The 12,245-nt window shown below is 42.2% G+C and overlaps 1 protein-coding gene across 1 annotated transcript; it reads left to right on the forward strand.

Annotated features, from left to right (window-relative positions):
* The first annotated feature begins 1,332 nt into the window (after positions 1 to 1,332).
* LOC139564078 (B-cell receptor CD22) lies at positions 1,333 to 10,031 on the forward strand. Its single transcript, XM_071383288.1, has 12 exons — positions 1,333 to 1,381; positions 1,637 to 1,987; positions 2,329 to 2,586; positions 2,863 to 3,132; positions 3,663 to 3,932; positions 5,196 to 5,465; positions 6,011 to 6,092; positions 6,232 to 6,280; positions 6,404 to 6,490; positions 6,797 to 6,921; positions 8,777 to 8,887; positions 9,086 to 10,031. Exons 1-11 carry the CDS (start codon positions 1,333 to 1,335, stop codon positions 8,877 to 8,879), a joined length of 1,914 nt encoding a protein of 637 aa, XP_071239389.1. The 3' UTR covers positions 8,880 to 8,887; positions 9,086 to 10,031.
* Positions 10,032 to 12,245: the final 2,214 nt, after the last annotated feature.

The raw sequence follows: 12,245 nt of genomic DNA on the forward strand, positions 1-12,245 counted from the left end.
GGGGGTCCTCATGAGAGCCAGTTTCATCACAGCCCTTGATGGTTCTTGAAACTGCACTTGAAGAAACTTTCAAAGTTCTTGAAATGTTCCATATTGACTGACCTTAATGTCTTAAAGTAATGATGGACTGTTTTTCTCGTTGCTTATTTGAGCTGTTCTTGCCATAATATGGACTTGGTCTTTTACCAAATAGGGCTATCTTCTGTATACCACCCCTACTTTGTCACAACACAACTGATTGGATCAAACACATTAAGAAGGAAAGAAATTCCACAAATGAACTTTTAATAAGGCACACCTGTTAATTGAAATGCATTCCAGGTGACTACCTCATGAAGCTGGTTGAGAGAATGCCAAGAATGCCATCAAGGCAAGGTGACTACTTTGAAGAATCTCAAATAAAATAAAAATGTGGATTTGTTTAGCTCTTTTTTTAGTTACTACATGATTCCATATGTGTTATTTCATAGTTTTGATGTCTTCACTATTATTCTACAATGTAGAAAATAGTAAAAATAAAGAAAAACCCTAGAATGAGTAGGTGTGTTCAAACTTTTGACTGGTACTGTACATATTTATTTGGTTTGTCATGGAATTGTACTAGGAATTCAATCAAATGTATTTAGAATTTATCAGAAAGCATTTTCCATAAATAATTTTACCAGGTCCATGTATTCTCAAATTGCGAAAAGTGAGGGAGCACCTCTCCTTTGCACTCCGGCAGCACTACACCCCTAACCTTAACCCTAACCCTAACCCCTAGCCTAGCTTATGTTAGCCAGCTAGCTAATGTTAGAGTTTAACTTTAGCCACAACAAATTGGAATTCATAACATATCATACGAAATAGATTATGGATAACTACAAATTAATACATAGCATACCAAACGTAATTTACTAATTTTAGCATCCCTGATTTTCATTTACTTTCTTACGTCTACCCATGAGTCCAGGTTGCATAATCGGAGCTAAGGCGGGTTGTGGAGGAGAGCTCGGCAGGAGCATGATTCGACATGGTTAGAGGTGATGGCTAGAGACTCAAGACTGACCCGTCCCCGCCTCCTCTTCTATCTTATCCTAGGTTGGGTCAGCCTCACAAACAAATTCCGCAACCTGCGTCCTCATAATAAAAGACACCGATTGCCCGGCGCGCAAACTGACTTTCCTGGCTACTCTGTGAGAAAAGAGGACAAGGACACCTGGCGAGGTGGGTCTTCGGTGATCTATTGGTCATGATGATGTTGATGCTGATCGTTGCTTTCGTTCCTTCTGTTCACTCATATCAATTTTCACTCTCTGGTTGAATTTGACTTTGTAGGGCTTGTGCGGAGACATGTTAACAGTTGCGTTTGCATTGGGCGCCATCCTCACCGCTTTACCAGGTAACTGCATAATACAACTTATTGCACCTTAGTTACCGGCATTTTATGAAATGCCACTTCAGTAGCCTATAGCCTATGTTCTAAAATCATTCTGTTCTGTGCTTATACTTCTAAAGTTACCCAGGTGTCCTTGCATTGCGTACAGATTATTTATATGGTATTGATCTGTGAGACAGACAGTCAGCAGCAGGCAGCATATGAGGACACCCTGCACACATTATTGGCTTCATCAGTAATGTTTGTGTTTTCTTCCAGGCTCTGGGGGTAGCAAGTGGACTGTGTCCTTCACCCGGAGAGAGATCTGTGTCTGGGCTGGGACCACTGTCACTCTCCCTTGTTGGTATGACTACCCATCAGGACACACTGTCAGGAGGGTGATGTGGTTCAGGGTCTCTGGCCGGAGGGAGTTTGCCCACCACTCTGACTCCAGCTTGGTTAGCATGTCTTATAGAGGAAGGACAAAGTATACAGGCAGCCATAAAAGCTGTGGGATTCAGATCACCAACGTGAAGCTTGGCGATGCTGGACAGTACCACTTCAGGTTTGAGACAGACCACCCACAGGGACGATGGACCTCCCCGGACACCATCTCGCTCTTTGTCACAGGTCAGTCATCTATCCTGCATATCAAAACAACTTTTGTAATTTTGGTTCATTTGATTACATCTCTATAAGTCCCATGTTAATCTGTGCTTGAAATGTATTCATTGTAGCATGTTGTGGAGCATTTCCATTGACAATTACCATGTTCACTGTGATACATGGTTCTCCGAGCCACAATTATTCCAGGACATACACATACAGTAACAGTGTCTAATACACACAGCTGTTCAGGCTATATCAACGCCTTACGTCATAGCACAGAGGAATATAATGTTAGGTAAACAAAGCAGAGTTATATTCGTTGAATGTTGTTCCAGAATTCTCTCTGTCTGTGTTGCTCCCAGAGCTTCAGGTTCAGGTCCATCCTGCGAGGACAGCCAACATGTTTGGGTCAGGAGAGACAGTGTACCTGGGCTGTATGGCCAGAGGCTGTGCTGCAGAAGGGAGGAGTCTTGCTCTCTACAGGAACGGCATCAACCTGGGATCACCTGAGAAGTGGCTGACCATCTACAACTTTGACAGGCAGCACGCTGGTACCTACACCTGTCGCCCAATCCCCCCACAGAATGTTCAGTCTCCACCGCTGGCCTTGGCTCTGGGACGTGAGTAGTGTTTATGTGTGATTGACATTTGAATTTTCATGACCTTATAGGTTTCAGTGAGTATGTACTTTCTATCCCCCGTCTCTCTCTCTCTCCCCTTTCCATCTTCCTATTTCATTTTCTTCTTTTCATTATCTTTACCTGTCAAATCAAATCCCATTTTATTGGTCACATACACATGTTTAGCAAATGTTATTGCGGGAATAGCTAAATGCTTGTGTTTCTAGCTCCAACAGTGTAGTAACTCTCTCCTTCGCTCTCCCCAACATCCCCTAGATGCTCCTCGTTCCACAGTGATTGAGGTGAGTCCCATGGGTGTGGTAGTGGAGGGGGTCTCTGTGACTATGACCTGCAGCAGCAGTGGGGCTCCGGTGGTGGAGAGCTATGCCTGGTTTAAGGACAGGGAGAGTGGCAGCATTCCAGACAGCTTCAGACCCCAGCTCCACCTGAAGAGGGTGTCCCACACCGACCGGGGAGAGTACTTCTGTGTGGCACGCAACCCACTTGGTACAGAGAGGTCCAAACCTGTCCTGCTCAACGTCACATGTAAGGGCCTGGCTGTTGGTATCTATACATGTCTATACATTATCAGTGCGTATTTGGTGTATTTGACACACATTGCTTGCAGTACGGTTTTGGAAGCAGTTGATACCATGGAATTGGAAGTCTAGTTCTATGGTCAATACAACAATTAGTGTATAACTAGTGAGTCTGATATGGTCATATTAAGTTATTGCCTTCTATAGGGAAAAAAAGTATATTACTGTTGTAAAGATTTAACATCTATTCATCTTTCACATGACCAAGTGCCAAACTGCCAGTAGTTCATGACACTGTCTGTGAGGGTAGTCTGGGTCAATCATGATTGGGTAATATGTTTATTTTGGCAACTATGGGGGCATCATTAGTCACAAGGCCTACAGCAGGAAGTTACAGTACATTTTCCACAATGTCCACAAGGCCATTTTGACTTCTTAAATTGTCACTGCATAACTCTACTTTTCATACCTGCAATCTACGTTACTACTCTGCCAAACGAGTACATCATAACAATAATGTATTGTTTTGTTGTCCAGACTCTCCAAAGAGCACCAAGGTGTTGGTTAGTTCAACAGGAGACATCAAGGAAGGCTACTCTGTCAACCTGACCTGCAGCAGCAAGGCCCACCCCCCAGTGGACCGCTATGCCTGGTTCAAGATCATGGGGGGTCAGACCTGGGCCAAAGGGTCAACACAGAACCTCTCCTTCTCCAGCGTCCGCTCACAGAACGGAGGACAGTACTACTGCACGGCCTGGAACCAACACGGACAGGGGAGCTCCTCTGTTTTCACCCTCGCCATTCTCTGTAAGTAGAACAACAATGTACAATAGTCTTCTGTATAAGTAATGTTCAAATAATGGCTGGCTGTCCACTGTTCTGACTTGTTGCCTGGATTGTGCAGATATAACACTTTAGCTGATAATGTTATGAAACTGTCAGAGGAAATCTGATAATGGTTCCTGACCGCACACTGTAAATTGATGAAAATACTGTGGTCATTTTGCAAGCTCTTCTATTCCAAGAGAGAGTTAAGGTGTACACTGAGTGTACAAAACATTAGGAACACCTTCCTTCAGAACAGAATCAATTTGTCAGGCCATGGACTCTACAAGGTGTCAAAACCATTCCATAGGGATGCTGGCCTATGTTGACTCCAGTGCTTCCCACAGTTGTGTCAAGTTCTTTGGGTGGTGGACCATGCTTGATACACACGGGAAATTGTTGAGCATGAATAACCCAGCAGCGCTGCAGTTCTTGACACACCCAAACTGGTGCGCCTGGCACCTACTACCGTACACTGTTCAAAGGCACTTAAATATTTTGTCTTGACCATTCACCCTCTGAGTGGCACACATACACAATCCATGTATCAATTGTCTCAAGCCTTAAAAATCCTTATTTAACCTGCCTCCACCGCTTCATCAACACTGATTGAAGTGGATTTAACAGGTGACATCAATAAGGGATCCTAGGATTCACCTGGTCAGTATATGTCATGTTCTGTCCACTCAGTGTATGTCCAACCTCAGGAGTGTGTTAAGGTGAGCAGGAGTGTGTGTGGATCCAGTGTGCTGCTCAGGTTCCTCTGTCTGCAAAACGACACCTAAACTCCTTTCTGCTCTGTGGAGGAACCAATCAATCTACCTGTCTCTGTCAGTGTCTCTCTATCTTTCTCTCTCGATCCCTCTCGCCCCCTCTCATCTCTCTAAATATTTGTTTAACTTTCCTTGTTTCTCTCCCTCTCTCTCTCTCCTCCATCACCTTGACTCCCTGTTGGTCTACTCCCCCCTTTTTCCCCTTCTCTTCTCTCTCTCTCTCTCCTCTCTTTGCCCTTGGCTGCCTGTCGGTCTACTCCCCCCTTCCCTCCTTCTCCTCTCTCTCTCACTCCTCTCTCTGCCCTTGGCTGCCTGTCTGTCTATCCTATTATCCTTTCTCTCTTTCACTCCCCGTCTGTGCCCCCTCCATGCCACCATCTTTTTTATCCTCTCCCCTATCCCTCTCTCTATCTCTGCATGCCCCCCCCCCCCCCCCCCACACACACCTCTCCTCTTCTCCCCTCTCTCCCAGATGCCCCTAAGAACACGTCTGTGTTTGCGCAGCCCTCCAGTGTGATCGACGCGGGCCGTCCTCTGACTCTGACCTGCAGCAGCCAGGCCAACCCGGCGGTGGACAACTACACGTGGTTCAGGATCAATGCGGCTGACGCCTGGGTAACGCGATCGGGCCCCAGCTACACCTTCGCTGAGGTCAGCCCCGGGGAGAGCGGCCAGTACTACTGCGAGGCACGCAACCGTATCGGCGTCCACAGCTCGCCTGTCCTCACTGTCAGGGTCAGAGGTCAGTGGACTGGGCAGGATGGAGGAAGGTTAGAGTAGGAGGTGGGGAGTCTGAACTCAGTGACCCAGATGGCTTCTGCCTGGGTGTTTCTTATTTAATCACTACTGTAAATGTAATGTCTGTCTCACAGACATGTTTGGCAAGACACCCTGTCTAAATGTGTCACTGTATGCCCCTCAGTCTGCCCACTCACTCTCCCAGAGTCTTTCTGCTTTCAATTCTCTGACCTGTGAGTCATATATGGATAACTTTCACTAACTGTAAAAGGGGAAGAAGAGCTGAACTTTGATATCAGATAACAGAAGGCTAGAGATTTGATAATTGATTATTGGAGCTGACAAAAGCTGGATATTTTGCTCTGTCTGTCTTCCTGTTTATGTCTGTCAATCTTTCTGTCCCTATTTTCTTCTCATCCTTCTTGGCCATCTCTTTCCTCTCCTTCACTCTCACTGTCATTAACCCAAACATCCCCATTCTCCCCTCTATGATGGTGACTACTGTCAGATTTACTCAGACTGAACCAGTTGTTGCTCTCTGATTGGCAGGCAGACTGAAGGTTATCGCCCTGGCCTCAGCTGTGGGCGTGTCTGCTGGTCTCATCACTCTCACTGTGGCCATCATGATCAGGTGACGCACTACACCTTTCAACACTATGATGGTCTATGGAAGGCAGGGGACCTCAGGAACATTGGCCCGAATCAGTGTTACGAGACACTTCATTTGATTGTGGAAATCAATATGTTGTATCTATCTGCCTTCTTCACAGCAAAAACATGCACAGAGTAGACATGGAATATCCAGAGGAAAACAAGAAGGTACTTGACTCTTCCTCTTCCAAGCATTGGCATCAATATAGCCTAGCCATTATGTGATGAAATAATATATAGAAAAATAATTAACAAATAATTGTCGTTGGTTGTATTTATATGGAATAACAGAGGCCATCGGTGACAGCTGACACCCTGTTCTACGAGTCAGTCCAGCAGACCCTTCAGCTGAGGACTGGCAAGATGTCCGACATCCCGGTAGGTTAAACAACAACTCCCACTCTGCACCACTAGGGGGAAACACCATGGTCCACTTGTAATAATCAGGTCATGCCATTAGAATTCCTCATGATTGGATTCCCATCTTCTTTTGAAAGATCGAAGGTAACAATATGTACCTACACTTTAATGACACTGCACCTACCATGTAAATACATCAGGGGTAGTTACAACCCTATCATTCGGCCACATTTTAAACCCAGGTTTGGGTTCTCTCTATTGAAGTGACATCAACCCTTCTTCAGTCCTCTCATGGGAATCCCCCTATTTTCTCTGGTTTAATAGGAGGAGCCAGAGGAGGTGTATGAGAGTGCCCATCCCTCCATCGTACCCCTGAAGGATGCTCCACCCTGCACAGAGGCAGACAGCATCCTCAACTATATCACCGTGCATTACTCCAGGATCCCAAGGTAACCAACCATCTACCATCTCTCACTTCCTCCTCCCCTTCCTTATCATCCTCTTTCTCCTCCTACCCTCTCCCCTTGATCTTCCTCTTTTCTCTTCTTCTTTCCCCCTCTCTCCCCTTTCTACTCACCTTTCTCCTTCTCTCCGCTCCCTTATACTCTCTCCTCCCTCTTTCTCTTCCTACCCTCTCCCTTCCTGCTCATGCATCTCCTCTCTCAGTCGTATCCTTCTCTCTTCCTCTTTCTAACATACAGACCAGTGGCACATTGCATTACCTACAGTTGAAGTCAGAAGTTTACATACACCTAAGCCAAATACATTTAAACTCAGTTTTTCACAATTCCTGACATTTAATCAGAGTATAGATTCCCTGTCTTAGGTCAGTAAGGATCACCACTTTATTTTAAGAATGTGAAATGTCAGAATAATAATAGAGAAAATTATTTATTTCAGGTTTAATTTATTTCATCACATTCCCAGTGGGTCAGAAGTTAACATACACTCAATTAGTATTTGGTAGCATTGCCTTTAAATTGTTTAACTCGGGTCAAACGTTTTGGGTAGCCTTCCACAAGCTTCCCACAATAAGTTGGGTGAATTTTGGCCCATTTCTCCTGACAGAGCTGATGTAACTGAGTCAGGTTTGTAGACCTCCTTACTCGCACACACTTTTTCAGTTCTGCCCACAAATTGTCTATAGGATTGAGGTCAGGGCTTTGTGATGGCCACTCCAATACCTTGACTTTGTTGTCCTTAAGCCATTTTGCCACAACTTTGGAAGTATGCTTGGGGTCATTGTCCATTTGGAAGACCCCTTTGCGACCAAGCTTTTACTTCCTGACTGATGTCTTGAGATGTTGTTTCGATATATCCACATAATTTTCCTACCTCATGATGCCATCTATTTTGTGAAGTGCACCAGTCCCTCCTGCAGCAAAGCAACCCCACAACATGATGCTACCACCCCCATGCTTCACGGTTTAGATGGTGTTCTTCAGCTTGAAAGCCTCCCCCTTTTTCCTCCAAACATAACGATGGCCATTATGGCCAAACAGTTCTATTTTTGTTTCATCAGACCAGAGGACATTTCTCCAAAAAGTAAGATCTTTGTCCCCATGTGCAGTTGCAAACCGTAGTCTGGCTTTTTTAATGGCGGTTTTGGAGCAGTGGCTTCTTCCTTGCAGAGCGGCCTTTCAGGTTATGTCGATATAGGACTCGTTTAACTGTGGACCTTTGCTGTTGTTCTGGGATTTGTTTGCACTTTTCGCACCAAAGTGCCTTCATCTCTAGGAAACAGAACGCGTCTCCTTCCTTAGCGGTATGACGGCTGCGTGGTCCCATGGTGTTTATACTTGCGTATTATTGTTTGTACAGATGAACGTGGTAACTTTAGGCATTTGGAAATTGCTCCCAAGATTGAACCAGGCTGATTTCTTTTGATTTTCCCATGATGTCAAGCAAAGAGGCACTGAGTGGTAGGCCTTGAAATACATCCACAGGTACATCTCCAAATGACTCAAATTATGTCAATTAGCCTATCAGAAGCTTCTAAAGCCATGACATAATTTTCTGGAATTTTCCAAGCTGTTTAAAGGCACAATCAACTTAGTGTATGTAAACTTCTGACCGACTGGAATTGTGATACAGTGAAATATATGTGAAATAATCTGTCTGTAAACAATTAATGGATAAATTACTTGTGTCATGCACAAAGTAGTTGTCCTAACTGACTTGCCAAAACTATAGTTTGTTAACAAGAAATTTGTGGAGTGGTTGAAAAACAAGTTTTAATGACTCCAATGTAAGTATATGTAAACTTCCACTTCAAATGTATGCTCATTCCTCTTTTCTTCCCAGTCTGGACCAGATTCAAGTTACAAATGTACCACTGGATGGCGATAAAGAGCCAAAGGATGCTGCCAATGTTGTTTACACTGTCCTGGCCAGACCACACCAGTAGTGGTGCAGGTAAAGTAGGACATCTTTTGATGTCACTAATTTATCTCTGCTAATATATGAACATCAAGAGTTATATACACCTCACAATCTAATGAAATAATTTGCAACAAGTTCAAGTTTGACCATAGAGACAAACATATTCTAAATGTGAATTCAGTGACACACCTCCACTAACGTTGTTGTTGTTTTTTCTCGCATATCTCCCAGATGAGAACTGTAGCTCCAAATGAGTGACATCGCCAGAAGGATCTCTACCATCGACCCCTGAACTGCTTCTGAGCTGGACTGCTCACTCTAAGCCAATATACTGTTTTTCTAATTTACTACAAAGTCTAATTTACTAGGAATAGTTAAAGTAGTTACTTGTAATTCATTTGGCATTATAAGTGGCATTATAACTAATTTATTAGCATTTAACGTTTTACTAGTAGTGGCCAGATAATGAAATATTCCGATATCAGAATCCTCCTAAAAATGTATCTTTTTCACACTCAGAAGGAAGTCATTTTGGACATGTTCTCTCTGGGTTCTCTCTATCTCCATAAGATATCATTAAAATGTAACATACTTTACAAATGAAGTTTGGTATGCATCATCACTCATGCTAGTCTTATGGAGGATGTGTGTAAATGTGTTACTGATCATATCTTATGTTTAGGGTATGGTTGGTATGTCCCAAATTGCTTGTTGAAATAGCTTGTGGTCAAATAAACATTTTTAAATGAAGAAAGAATTGCTAGATGTATTAAAGACATTCATCAGGTAGACACTTACCCTGTTTATTCTGATCTATCATGCTGTGGATGTCAGTACTGAGTTATTGATTAATTATTGACATATGAACTATGTACTACTTTTCATAACAGATGAACACGGAAATACTGCAGAGGTCAGAGGGGATATAGGACAAAGACAAGCACCCAACAAATTATTATCAATATTGTTATTATTATTATCATCATCTCGTCAACATATTGAATGTCTCTAAATCGTGAAATCTATTCCCTGCTTACATAGAAAAGTTAGATGACCTTCCCTGTCAACCTTCAGTCTCAACTTCTGCATTCTGCTTGTGAAATTGTTATTATTGCATCAGTACATGGTATTTGCATGGTCATTTGCTGACCAGTCTCATTCTGTGGACATACTCTGTAGATAGGTGAGTGATCCTGTTTCTTTCTATAAAGTTTCACGTGTTTCCTTTCGTGCAGTTGATTTTTATGTTTCCAATGCTAATGTAGAACAGGATTTCTATTAAGAAATTGAAGCATAGTTAAGTTTATTTCATGTTTGGTGAGGATACAAAACAGAATGACTAGATTATGTAAATGTTTATCCCAGTTATGCTGTCTTATTAACAGCAGGGTTGGGGTCAATTCCATTTGAATTCCACTATATTCAGAAAGTACACTAATTCCAATTCCACATTTTCCTCATTGAAAAGCCTTGAAGATAATTGGATTTGGATTTTCAGTGTACTTCTTGAATTTAAATGGAATTGACCCCAACCCTGATTGACAGAGACAGTTACACCTTCTTTAAATTAAAACAATGTTGATGCTGCCACCACCATGCTCCACCGTAGGGATGGTGCAAGGTTTCCTCCAGTCTGTTTGATGATTGGCTTTGCTACTGTCTAATGCTGTATAATTCCCTCAACCTGTGGTGTTGCAGTTTGATGCGGTGTGGCTCTTTGAAACAACCAGTGTCATTACTCTCAAGTTGCCAGGTGAGTAGAAGATATATTTTTTTGTTTGATACTCTATTATTCTGTGGATGCCAGTATTCAGTTATGAATAAATTTATGATATAAACTGCATATTGTATATGGCTCATTAGAGATGAGCAAGGAACTGATCAGAGGGGATATTTGATATTGGTCTAATGCTATTGGTGTTACCTTGATGGTGAAGTATACGTATATTTATCAAATGACTAACCTCAAAGGAAAGTAATATATTATTATCGAAGATTACAGAGTAACTCACTCTTTACATCAATAAAAATACAGAAGTGACTGATAGCCTGTTTGTGCACCAGCATGTGTAGAGTATGATCTTTCAAATTAACATATCTGAAGGTAGGCCACACGTAGGAATGCTATATTATATTTTCCTACCTTTAAAAAGGGCAAATGGGTACTGTACCTACGAGTGTTGTAGATAAGTGTGATTACTGTTTTTTGTGGAAGTAATTGGAAGATGACATTCAACGATACAACACCATAGCTCCATGTGCCTTAACAAGTTGAGGGTAAGGTCATCTAAATCCTTAACCTGTTTACATTATGTGGAACACTGAGCTGATGAGCAAGCACCAACCTTTTGAAGGTTAAACAACAGGGTTATATATTTTGACTAGGTTGATGTCCAGGGACAGTTAGTGAAAAACATAGGTCAATGCAACCCGATTTGGTAAGAAATATGGAAACAGTGGTTAACATTGAGAGATTTATTAATCTCTGAATCTACAGATCCCTTGGTATGTGTGTGTATTTTTGACACTCACTCCCATTAATAGAAGTATAACCTATATTATGGATTATAGTATTACCATACCCATTGGATTGCACAACCCAGAATGAAGGGTTTGAAATTATGAAGTGTCTTTTTTTTCTGTGTTGATTTCCATTACTTTAATAGGAGTATAGAATATTTTGATATAGAAGCTAAAATCTAAATGCTTACATTAAAATGTAATGATTATTGTCACACAAGTGATGAGGATGGAATGTAATGGACATTTAATGTTTGTGCTTTTCTTATAACTAATTTCTGTGTTCAATTCATGTGCTGTTCTATAAACCAATTTATGTGTTCATGCAAGTGGTTGACTGTACAAATCCTCACTATCAGTAGCTGAAATGTGGCAGTACGCCCAGTCCTTGTTTTGAAAGATATCTCAGTTTCAAGGTCTCAGCTTAGAGAGAAGAAACCTCGTGAGGTATTGGTCTGTCACGCATTATGAACCAGTATTGGTCTGTCACATGAATTAAACAAAACATTAATGATTAATTATGCTACATCATGCAAATATAACTTGTCTGCGTATAGCCGTATATAAGACAACTGTTGGGACTGCCCAGGCAGAGCTCCTGATTGACATGTGTACTATGATGCATTGAGTTGGTTGGAACCTCTCCAGCATGCTGACAAATAAACAATGATTCATTTAAGATTGACTTTGAGTGTCCCTGTGTAAGAATTTCCAAGACATAACCATCTCTGTCTTATGTAACCATACAAAACGTAACATATCATACTAATTTGGTATACTTGATTTACGTTTACTATGTTATGTCTAGTCTACGAGACCAGGCTTTTCTGAGGTCCTCAGAGACAGTAGTACTTAGGGTGATTTTAATGTG

This window comes from Salvelinus alpinus, chromosome 35 (assembly GCF_045679555.1).
Source record: "Salvelinus alpinus chromosome 35, SLU_Salpinus.1, whole genome shotgun sequence".
NCBI lineage: Eukaryota > Metazoa > Chordata > Actinopteri > Salmoniformes > Salmonidae > Salvelinus > Salvelinus alpinus.

What these genes read in the sequence shown, in the direction of transcription:
- LOC139564078 (XM_071383288.1), top strand. Translation starts at nt 1,333, where the DNA reads ATGTTAACAGTTGCGTTTGCATTGGGCGCCATCCTCACCGCTTTACCA. An exon ending in TTTCACCCTCGCCATTCTCT is followed by an intron (nt 3,933 to 5,195) that starts GTAAGTAGAACA and finishes CCTCTCTCCCAG; the next exon opens with ATGCCCCTAAGAACACGTCT. An exon ending in ATCCAGAGGAAAACAAGAAG is followed by an intron (nt 6,281 to 6,403) that starts GTACTTGACTCT and finishes ATGGAATAACAG; the next exon opens with AGGCCATCGGTGACAGCTGA.